Source organism: Myotis brandtii, unplaced genomic scaffold, assembly GCF_000412655.1.
Source record: "Myotis brandtii unplaced genomic scaffold, ASM41265v1 scaffold182, whole genome shotgun sequence".
Taxonomy (NCBI): domain Eukaryota; kingdom Metazoa; phylum Chordata; class Mammalia; order Chiroptera; family Vespertilionidae; genus Myotis; species Myotis brandtii.
Window position 1 is genome coordinate 2,599,847 of NW_005356751.1, and position 12,258 is coordinate 2,612,104.

Below are 12,258 nucleotides of genomic sequence, written 5' to 3' on the forward strand. Positions count from 1 at the left end.
AACAAATAATCAATTTGAACCACGCTTTGATCGTGAAACAACCAGAATGTGCCAGAAGACACGGCAAAGTAATTTTGCTTCATGATGACGCACCATCACACACTTCAAAACCAGTTAAAGACACACTAAAAGATCTGCCCTGGGAAGTATTAACCCACCTGCTATATTCACCAGACCTTGCTCCTTCAGATTACCACTTGTTCTGATCGATGGCACACTCACTTTCTGAGCAGCACTTCAAAACATACGAAGTAGTGGAAAATTGGATCCCTGAATGGTTTACCTCAAAACAAGAAAAGTTCTATTGGAACGGTATCCACAAAATACCTGAAAGATGGGGCAAATGTGTAGCTAGCGTTGGACATTACTTTGAATAAAGCACTTTTGATGTTTCTCTTGAAATTATCGTGTTTTCTTTGATTACAAAATCCGCCATTATTAACCGGTACACCTGGTATGTATTTCTTGATGATGATGGTGAAGTTCTTTAGTAAATTTAATATATTATGATGCTTTAGGTATATTATAAGTTAAATGGAATTATGTAGGCTAAGCTGAGAACATAAACCTTGGTATTATAAAATTCTTCCTATGGCAGTGGTTCTCAACCTTCCTAATGCCGAGACCCTTTAATACAGTTCCTCATGTTGTGGTAATCCCCAACCATAAAATTATTTTCATTGCTACTTCATAACTGTAATTTTGCTACTGTTATGAATCATAATGTAAATATCTGATATGCAGGATGTATTTTCATTATTACAAATTGAACATAATTAAAGCATAGTGATTAATCACAAAAACAATATGTAATTATATATGTGTTTTCCGATGATCTTAGGTGACTCCTGTGAAAGGGTCGTTCGACCCCCAAAGGGGTCGCAACCCACAGGTTGAGAACCACTATCCAATGGGAAGTACTAAAAAGCCAACTAAGTTTTAGAACAACACATACCCTGAAGATCATTTATATTTTGATTAATAAATGCAATGTCTGCAGTGAATAATTACTTCTAAAACTATTTTAATGATTAAAGCTGGGAGGTAGTTCACAAGAGTTCATTTAGTCTCTTTTTTTGTGTATTGAAAATTTTCAGAGTAAAATATTTATTTTGTAATTAATTTTATTCATATCTTGTATTTTCTTTTTTATTAGTTGGCTTACTTAGGATTTCTGATGCTTTATACATTTGTGGTTCTTGTACAAATGGAACAATTACCTTCAGTTCAAGAATGGATTGTTATTGCTTATATTTTTACCTATGCTATTGAGAAAATCCGTGCGGTACGTCTTTAGTTTTTCCTACCAGTAACTTACTGTGTATATGGAGAATCTTTTGTTTTGTTTTGGGAATGTATATGGGTATGTGTATGATAATTTAAGTGATGACTTTATAGGTGAGTGACTTTATAGTGGACCATGTTTATTTTTGCTGTTATAAAAATCATGACAAAAGAATAGAGAGCCTACCCTGGCTGGGTCACTCAGTTGGTTAGAGCTTTGTCCCCATACACCAAGGTTGTGGATTCAATCTCCCATCAAGGCAAGAATCAACCAATGAATATAACTAAGTGGAAGAACAAATTGATGTTTCTCTCTCTCAAAATCAATAAATTTAAAAAATCTATATATATAAAAGGCTAAGTGACTGTCCGACTGGCTGGTACATATGACGTGCACTGACTACCAGGGGGCAGACTGCTCAATGCCCAAGCTGCCGAGCTGTGGTGACTGGACAGCAGTGGTTCTCAGATGACCCACCCCGGAACCAGAGAGGAGGGAGCCCAATTCCAGGGTGCTTCACCTGAGAACCACCCTCTTGCAATCTGCGACCCCTTGGGGAATGTCAGAGAGCCGATTTTGGCCCGATCCCCACAGGCCAGCCCAAGGGAACTCCACCTGCCAGAGGGAACCTGCTCACTCTGCAGACACCCTTCAAGCTGCGGTGCTGCCCCAGGTGTGGCCAGTTGGGGAGGGATGGTGGGAGGTTGGCTCCAGGGCGTGTCTGGCCGATCTTGCCAAGTCCCACCTCACCAGCCACCTTCTAATTAATTTCCTTTCAATGTGCATGAATCAGTGCACCGAGGCACTAGTTACTTATAAAAGAATAGAGGTCAGTGTGTTGTTTGCCACAAATTACAGACAATGATTTATCTCAGGGACATAACCTGTTTTTGCTTACATATTTTCTGAACATATATATATACTCTCTCTGCCACTCTTCAAAAAGAATTAATTATATGTATAGCCAGTTATATATATAGGTTATATATAGGTATATAAGTTAGATATAGGTTCTTATCTTGCACTGCCCTCTTAAGTGTACTCTATTGCCCATTGAATTGTCATACAGATTTAGATCCTATGTCTATAAAAGTTTTAAATTTTAATTGTAAATTTTTAATATCCTGATATGGAGGGAAAATGCTTTTGTACTTTCAATTCAAACTCGTAACTACATAAGTTGTTTTCTAACACATTTACTTAATAATTTCTGAATTATTTTATGTCTATGCTTACATTTAGAGAATACATGAAATTGCAAAAATAAATAAAAGGCATGGTACTGCTCTACCACTTGGGTATCATAGGAATTTATCTTATTAAATAGCTTACTATGCATTTTAAATTTCTCTAGGTATTATGATTCATATGTTTATAAATCTGTTGTTTTACCAACTTGTTTGAAGAAATTAGGTTGTTAAATAATAAAAGCAAGTTTCAAAGAATTCTTCTAAATATCCTATGTAATAAAAGCCTAATATGCTAAGTGTTCGGTTGGCCGTTCAACCAATCAAAGCATAATATGCTAATGATATTCTAAGGCCACTCAACCACTCGCTATGATGTGCACTGACCACGAGGGGGCAGTCAGTCAACCAATCGCTATGACGTGCACTGACCACCAGGGGGCAGACACTCCAACTGGTAGGTTAGCTTGCTGCTGGGGTCCAGCCAATCGGGACTGAGTGAGATGAGCCGGACACACCCTGGAGCCCTCCTGCGGTCCCTCCCCACCTGGCCAACCTCCTGCGTCCCTCCCCGGCTCCAATCATGCTCCGGTGGGGTCCCTCGGCCTGCCCTGCGCCCTCTCACAATTCAGGACCCCTCGGGGGATGTCAGAGAGCCGGTTTCTGCCCGATCCCGCAGGCCAGGCCAAGGGACCCCACTGTTGCATGAATTCGTGCACCGGGCCTCTAGTACCAGTACATATATGAAACATTTCTACAAGGATTCATTATATAGTACAGGCATACCTTAGAGATATGATTCCAGCCCACTCTAATAAAGCAGGTCTGTCACTAAAACGAGTCATAATCTTTTTACTGGTGAAGGGTCTTGCCCTCAATTTGTGAAACAGGCAACACCTTTAAAGCCAGTAAAGCAAAGTACAATGAAATGAGCTATGCCTGTAATAAAAGTAGTTGTCTCTAATGGAGAAAGGACTTAACTGGCTAAGGCAGAAAAGTGGAAGGGAGACTTTTCAGTATTTACTTTATGATACATTATGATTTTGAAGATGTAAATGTGTTACCATTTCACACAAATTTTTAAAAAATTTTTATATTCAGGAAAGAAATAAGTACAGCTACTTAAACCAGAGAGTTGTTTACTTTCTGTAAATAAAGCGCCTTTGAGACATCTTACCAGGCTATCCTAGTGTTATTTCATTGAAATACAAAACAACTTTTGAAAAGCATCTCACATTCCAATTTAGAAAACTATGGTCCAATCCAAGATTTTCAGCGTCTTATTTAATCGAGCAAGTCATTTGTGGTGGTTGTTTTATGTGGGGGTTTTTTCTATATACAAAATTAGGATAAGAAGTATCTGTCTCTGATATCTTACTGAATTGTTTTGGTGATCATATGCATCATCAAAAGCCAAGAAAATAAAAAATACTTTGAAATACCAAAAGATATGTAAAAATCTACTGTAATGTTATAAATGAATGTTGTTATATTTTTTAATAGGAAGAAACTGATTAAACTTTTTTTTAACCTTTAGATCTTTATGTCTGAAGCTGGAAAAATAAGCCAGAAGATTAAAGTGTGGTTTAGTGATTACTTCAATATCAGTGATACAATTGCCATAATTTCTTTCTTCATTGGATTTGGACTAAGATATGGAGCAAAATGGAACTTTGAGGAAGCATATAAAAATCATGTTTTTGTGGCTGGAAGATTAATTTACTGTCTTAACATAATATTTTGGTATGTGCGTTTGCTAGATTTTCTAGCTGTAAATCAACAGGCAGGACCATATGTAATGATGATTGGAAAAATGGTAAGTTGAGAGGTATCTGATAATCATATCAGTTTATCAATATTGTTTCTTAAAATCATAAAAACGTTAACATAGCTTTACTTGAACCAGAGAATGTTATTTCATGTGTATTTGCTTTGTACTCCAAATCAACCATTCCTAAGGGTATTAACTTTTGAAGAGAATATATTTGTTTTAAATATATTTTATTGATTTTTTTACAGAGAGGAAGGGAGAGGGATAGAGAGTTAGAAACGATGAGAGAGAAACATAGATCAGCTGCCTCCTGCCCACAAACAAGGTACATGCCCTTAGACCGGAATCGAACCTGGGACCTTTCAGTCCGCAGGCCGGCGTTCTATCCACTGAGCCAAACTGGTTAGGGCTGAAGAGAATATTTTTATGTATATTGTTGAGGGGGTGGGAACACATTTATTTTGAAATGCTTTAGTTTTTAAATGCTATTTGCTATGGAATATTTGAAATTGGAATGAAAGACAAGAATTTGTTATTTCCTATCTGAATTTCTTTTTATCCTTACTGTTGTTACCCTAAACCAGGGGTGGGGAACCTTTTTTCTGGATATTTATGACATCGTTCATGGGCCATACAAAATTATCAACTTAAAAATTCGCTTGCTTAAAAATATGGTCAGATGTTTAATTAACTCCTAATTTCTTGGCAGGACCAGACCAAATAATTTTTCGGGCCTTATGTGGTCCATGGGCCAGATGCTATCCATCCCTGCCCTAAGCCAATCTATCATCTTCTTGTACCTTCAGCAGTCTAGTAATCTGTTTATTCACAACCACTCTGGTTTATCTTCAATCTACATTATAGCTGGAGTAATTGTTTCAAAATATAAATCTGAATGTGTCACTTCCCTTTTTAAAAAAATCTAATGGTTTTGCATTGCTCTTTTTTTTTTTTTAAGTATATTTTATTGATTTTTTACAGAGAGGAAGGGAGAGGGATAGAGAGTTAGAAACATCGATGAGAGATAAACATCGATCAGCTGCCTCCTGCACACCCGCTACTGGGGATGTGCCTGCAACCAAGGTACATGCCCTTGACCGGACTCAAACCTGGGACCCTTCAGTCCGCAGGCTGACGCTCTATCCACTGAGCCAAACTGGTCAGGGCTTGCATTGCTCTTAGAGATCAATATTCTTAGTGAAACTCTTAAGTCCTACCCAGTTTGCTTTTCTTTCTATCTGTGCTCTATTCAAACATGTCTTCCTATATGTTCTTTAACTTAGCCCCTATCAGAGTACCATAGCTCATGTTCTTTCTACCTGGAGTGATCACCCTCATCTACACTCATGCCCTTAGCCTTTTTGACTAATTAACTTAGGTTTATACTTCAGTTCTCAGCTGCAAAATGATTTTTTTTTCCAGGGGAGCTTTTTTGATTTCTTCCAGCTGGATCAAGTTTATTTGCTGTATAGTTTTATGGGACCCTTGTTTCTTTCCTTCAGAACATTAATGTCTAACTGTATTTTAAATCCTAATCTTACTGGGTTATTTATACTTTCCTCTAGGCCAGTGGTTCTCAACCTTCATAATGCCGCAACCCTTTAATATAGTTCCTCATGTTTTGGTGACCCCCAACCATAAAATTATTTTCGTTCCTACTTCATAACTGTAATTTTGCTACTGTTATGAATCATAATGTAAATATCTGATATGCTAAATGTGTTTTTTGATGGTCGCGACCCACAGGTTGAGAACTGCTGCTCTAGGCTATAAACTTTGGAGTAGGAACTTTGTCTCATTTTGGTCACCTTTTTATCTCTGGAACTTATCACAGTGTCTGTCACATAGTAGGTTCTCCATAATACGTAGTTGTTGGTTGGATGGATAAAGCCATTTAAAATAGAAAAAAGACAAAGCATAAAAATGCTTAACATTCATTTTAATAGGTTGATCCTTAAAATTTTTTCTTATATGAAATTATAAATTTAAACTAATTATTACCAAGTAGTTTTTAATGTTTCTTATATTCTCACTGATACCTAAGAAATGCAGTAAGTATTAGGATATTGCCTCTGAACTTTGTGAAACCATGTCTCTCTTTTTTGACTTTACCAGTCCTGTAGTTGTTTTTAATAATTGTGTAATCTAGCTTGAGGAGCCTGTCCCACTTAAAGTATTTTAGAAAATCATGAAATGTTAGTAAGCTATCAGTGAGGCCTATTGATTAAATTGATGGGTAGGGAATATAGGGATTCATGGAAAGAGATTAATCTGTGGAGGCATTTAATAAACTAATGGGATGTGAGCTCTTCTTTGAAAGCTTAAGAGAAGATATGAGTAAAAGAGAATATCATGACTGGAGCTTCTTTTATGACTAGAGGCGCAGTGTATGAAATTCACGCACTGGTAGGGTCCCTAGTGCTGCCAGGGCCTCCCTCCTTTCCCCCGACCGGCCCCGCCCCCTGGTAGAACTCATGGTCGAGGGGACAATTTGCATACTATGCTTTTATTATATAAGATAAGGAGTAGTTAGCAGTCAAATTGAATAGGCAGGGTATAGCCTGAATTATATAGAACACTAAAAACTGGGAGTTTCGGGGAGGAAAATATAGGGGAAAACATCAAAGAGTGCTATCCTTTGCCCCCACTTGACTTCTTTTCCATGAAAGGAAAAAATTGACATTTCTTTGTCTTTCCTTACCATTTTGGAGTAACTTCTCAATGTATGGGTGTTGAAAGCAACTAGTCAGATTGTTCATTATGATGATTTTCAACAAGTGAGGCAGTCCAAAAAATGTCTCACAATTGTTTCTCATTCTCAGCTCCAACCTACCACATGATCTTGTCCCATTATTTTTTTTTTGAAGGGAGAGAGAGTTCGAAACATCGATGAGAGAGAAACATTGATCAGCTGCCTCCTGCACACCCCCCATTGGGGATGTGCTCGCAACCAAGGTACATGCCCTTGACTGGAATTGAACCCAGGACCCTTCAGTCTGCAGGCTGACGTTCTATCCACTGAGCCAAACCGGTCAGGGCGTCTTATCTCATTATTAATGTACTTTGCAAGATAATGCCAGCTGGACAAATACTATTATAGTTTATGTCTTTAGTTACCTCTTTCCTCCTGTCTTTATGGATCTAGGCTAGTATTAAAAGTTACATCCAGGCCTACCCAGTTTGGCTCAATGGATTGAGTGTCGGCCTGCAGACTGAAGGGTCCTGGGTTCGATTCCAGTCAAGGGCACATGCCTGGGTTGCGGGCTTGATCCCCAGTAGGGGGCATGCAGGAGGCAGCCGATCAATGATTCTCTCTCATCATTGATGTTTCTATCTTTCTCTCCCTCTCCCTTCCTCTCTGAAATCAATAAAAAAATTTTTTTAAAAAAAGTTACATCCAGATCATCTTAATCATTTCCTGATGTAGTATGCCCAATTTTTTGCTCTTTCCCATAGGCATAACCATCTGGCAGTTTTTGTTTTTTTTTAAATGCAGATGTTAGGTTTAATGTGCAATTCTTTTGTTTGTTTGTTTTGTTATTTTTACCAGAGTATGTTTTTATTGATTTTTAGAGACGGGGGGAGGGAGGAAGGGGGGGGGGAGCGAGAGAAAAAAATAAACATTGATTGAGTGCCTCCTGTACACATTGCCCCGACCCGGGTTCAAACCTGCAACCATTTTTGTGTTATAGGACAATGTTCCAAACAACTGAAACACCTACCCAGGGCTAATGTGCAGTTCTTTATACACTGAACTGAACAATCTAAAATGTATGGGGCCTACTACCATAAATATTTTTAGTTTTCATTGTTAAAAAATGCAAACTCTATTCCACTATTAACAGTTTGATATATGTATACCTTTCCACCCTTCATGAATGCATGTGTTTATTTGTGTCAAACTTCACACAAATAAATGTATATAATAGTTTTATCAAAATGGGCCTATATTTATGCTGTTTCTCAATTCTTTTTAAATATCTGCCTCCTTTTATCCTATATAATAAAAGCTTAATATGCAAATTGACCAAATGGCAGAACGACCAGTCGTTATGATGCGCACTGACCACCAGGGGGCAGACACTCAACGCAGGAGCTGCCCACAGGCCCCAGGCCAGCTAAGGCAGGTGTCTGGGGGGCCCCCGATCGTCCCACCTGTCGCCCTGCAGATCGGCCCTGATCGCTGGTCAGGCCTAGGGACCCTACTCATGCACAAATTTCATTCACCGGGCCTCTAGTTAAATATAAAAATCTATTTCTAGAGTTTCTGAAACCCTTTTTCTTAATCTTGTTTCTAAATTAAATTTACCTTCTGAGTAACTAGACTAGTTCACAGGATTATCAGCATTACTTTACATAAAGAAAACAAGATTTTTAAATTTTCTAAATATAAAGTTTTATTATTATATTTGCTTTTTCATACTACATTTTTCTCCAGGATAATGTCCTATTCTCCCCACTTAAGAATTACTGGTTTATGCCTGGCCAGTGTTGCTCAGTGGTTGAGTGTCAACCCAGAAACTAGGAGGTAGCTGGTTCAATTCCTGATCAGGGCACATGCCTGGGTTACAGGCACAATCCCCAGTGGTGTGTGCATGTAGGAGGCAGCTGATTGATGCTCTCATCATCTCATCAGTGTTTCTCTCCCTCTTTCCCCTCTCTCTAAAAATCAATAAAAACATTTTTTGAAAAGAATTGCTGGTTTATGCCCTGGCTGTTATTGGTCAGTGGTTAGAGCATTGGCCCACATACCCAAGGGGTTTGGGTTCAATTCCCAGTCAAGGCATGTACCTGGGTTGCAGGTTGGATCCTAACCCTTGTTGGGCAAGTGAAGAAGGCAACCTCTCTCTTGCTCTCTCCCCCACTTCCCCTCTCCCTTCCTCCCTCCCTTCCACTCTCTCTAGGATTCAATGAAAAAAAAAAAATCCTCAGGTGAGGATTAACAACAACAAAAAATCAGAATTACTGGTTTACTCTTTATCACACAAAGGAGTACTTATTCATTCATTTGCTGTTCATAAAGTATTTCCAGGAAACATCGGGGAATTAAGGCTTTAGGGAAAGAATTGGTTTTAGCCTAATATTTAATATGTAAGGGGCTCCAGCTCTGATTGCCAGATTATTTAGTGACTTAATGCTATTGGGTTAATTCAGTGGTAATGTACAGTAAATGGGAGGCGTAGGAAGCACAGAGTGGACAGCCATAATAAAAGATGGAGGTGGGAAAAGTAGAGGAAGCTAAGAGTAAGGGGAGCTATCTGGATATCTTTCCAAATCTTGCCTCTAATATACTCCCAACACTCCCACCAATTTTTCCATCTCAGTTATAGGGAGCTTGAATATATGCTTCATTTTTTTTCTTTATCCATGATCTTTAGATCCACCTTCCATCAGCCAGTACAGAAAGATACGGTAACCTGTAGTGTGAACACTGTAGAGCTAGTAGCAAATTCTGTCATGAAGGCTTTCACAAAGACTATGATATTTGAAAATAATTTAGAAAACAGGTAGGAATTTTTCCTGAGCAGGGAATTTGTTATCAGAGAAAATAGTTTTGAAAACTCGAAGATATAAGAGATTAAAATGGAAAAAATCTTTCTCACAGTAGACATTTTTAGTAGAGCTCATACTAATGAAAATTATACAGTAAACAGTAAATGTTTTCCGTTTACTCCAACTAGAAATTCTCAACTTAGAATAGAATATTCAAATATTTTTAGTTAATTAAATTTAGATCAAGTATATTGAAGATTGTCAGATAGACTTTATGTAAAAAGTTATGGTGGGGACTCTTTCCCCCTCCCCATGTGGGAGTCTGTGCTTGTTTTTCAATAAATTTCCACCTTTTGCTATTAAAAAAAAAAGTTATGGCCCTTTCACCATGTGAGGACAGAGCATGAAGTCTGTGACCCAGAAGAGTGCCCGTACCCAATCATGCTGGCACACTGATCTTGGACTTCCAGTCTCCAAAACAGAGAGATTCCAAAATGGCAGCGGAGTAACTGGAAACTACACTGACACTCTCTTAGGACCAAACTGGAATTACAACTAAAATACAAAAACACCACCCTGAAAAGTCACCTGAAGAGAACCTTGATAATCGAAGACGGGAAGTGGAGACCACAAACTGGATTGCTGGTAGGAAGTCTGGAGGGGTAAAAGGACTGGCCAGGCTCCCACAGATAGCAGCTGAAGTTCAGGAGGGATATCTCAGCTGTGGGGTTCTAAACCCCAAACTGGGCTCCCCAACCCAGAACACCAGAGCTGAGAAAGGTGCCCATATAACATCTGGCTATGAAAAGCAGCAGGGTTGCTATCTTCAAGGGAGAGACAGCTGGAAATGCAGACACCCTCTTGAAGGCCCAACGCACAAAATTTCATACGCAGCCACTCACCTTGTGCTCCAGCAGAGGGACAGCAGAGTGGACTGGAGCTGTGTGAGCAGAAGCCAGGGTTGGGGGCTCTGGGTTTAGAGCTCAGAAGGCAGACACCTCAGTTTCCTGTGCTGAGTCATTTTCTCACTGCCAAGAACATGTTTCTGCAGAAGACCTTTGCTATTCAGGTGGTTTTAGCCTGGGGAGGAGGCAGTTGCCCACCCTGTGGAGTTTCTGAGGCCCATTAGGCGTCTTAGAATGACAATCAGCCTGCAGGCAGAAGCCATTGCCCCACCCTGTGGTCAATAACCTGAGCCAAATCAAGACATTACAATCAGACTGCAGCAGAGGCGGGTCTCTGGAGGCTTTGAGACTTTGCCTGATTTAATTCTGGGCCCAGGGCTAGGAAAAGCAGATCTTGGTGCACATCTTGGTCATTTCCAAAGGCACTGAGCCCCAGCCAAGGGAGCCACAAGCTGTGAATTGCTGATTACTGCAAACAGCGTACTCGGGGCCAGTCAGAAACAGCATCTGATACTGTCTGGCACTAGAGGTAGGGAGGCTTAGCAGACACCTAAACCAAACAGGCAGCCAAAATGGGAGACAAAAACCCCAAAGGAAAGAACAAGAGAAGTCTCCAGAAGAAGAACTAAATTAAATGGAGGTAAGAAATTTCTCAGACATAGAGTTCAGAATAATGATAGCAAAGATACTCAACAGCATGAAAAAAGATACAGTAACTATGAAGAATGACATAGCACTAATCAAGAATAATTTACAGGGATTCAATAATTTACAGAATTCCGAGACTCAAGTGAACAATTTGGAATATGAGGAAGCAAAAAACACCCAATCAGAAGAGCAAAAAGTAAAAGATAGTGTAAGGAGCCTCTGGGAAAACTTCAAGCATACCAACATTCGCATTATTGAGGTTCCAGAGAAGAAGAGAGCATTGATAACTTAAATATTGAAAACCTATTTGAAGAAATAATGACAGAAAACTTCCCCTACCTGGTGCAAGAAATAGACTTACAAGTCTAGGAAGGGCAGAGTCTCAAACAAGAGGAACCCAAAGAGGCCCACACCAAGACACATCATAATTAAAATGCCAAGGTTTAAAGACAAAGAGAATCTTAAAAACAGTAAAAGAAAAGCAGTTAGTTACCTACAAGGGAGCACCCATACGACTGTCAGCTGATTTCTCAACAGAAACTTTGCAGGCCAGAAGGGATTGGCAAGAAATATTCAAAGTGATGAGTAGCAGGGACCTACAACCAAGATTACCCAGCAAAGCTACAATTTAGAATTGAAGGTCTTTAGATGAAGAGCTTCACAGACAAAAAAACGCTAAAGGAGTTCATCACCACCAAACCTATATTAGATGAAATGTTGAAGGGTGTTCTTTAAGAAGAGGAAGAGGAAACATAAAAAATATGAACAATAAAATGGCAATAAATATGTATCAACAATTGAATCTAAAAATCAAATGAAGAAATCTAATGAACAAAATAAACTGATGAATAAAATAGAACGAGAGGCATGGAAACTGGAACAGATTTTTGAATAGCAGAGGGCAGGGTGGAGGGGTGTTAAAAGAGATTAACCAAAGATCTATAACCAAAGAGATTAACACAGACACTA

General features: G+C 39.0%; 1 protein-coding gene across 2 annotated transcripts in view; it reads left to right on the forward strand.

Annotated features, from left to right (window-relative positions):
* The window catches only part of TRPM7 (transient receptor potential cation channel, subfamily M, member 7), a 128,610-nt gene that overhangs the window by 74,199 nt on the left and 42,153 nt on the right, over positions 1-12,258 (forward strand). For both annotated transcript variants that reach the window (XR_001361634.1, XM_005863943.2), the window contains exons 20-21: positions 1,157-1,285; positions 4,010-4,288. Coding sequence is in view for 1 of the 2 variants with exons in the window: in XM_005863943.2 (XP_005864005.1) it covers positions 1,157-1,285; positions 4,010-4,288 (408 nt within the window). In the remaining variant the exon portion in view is untranslated. The remainder of the gene's footprint in view (positions 1-1,156; positions 1,286-4,009; positions 4,289-12,258) is intronic.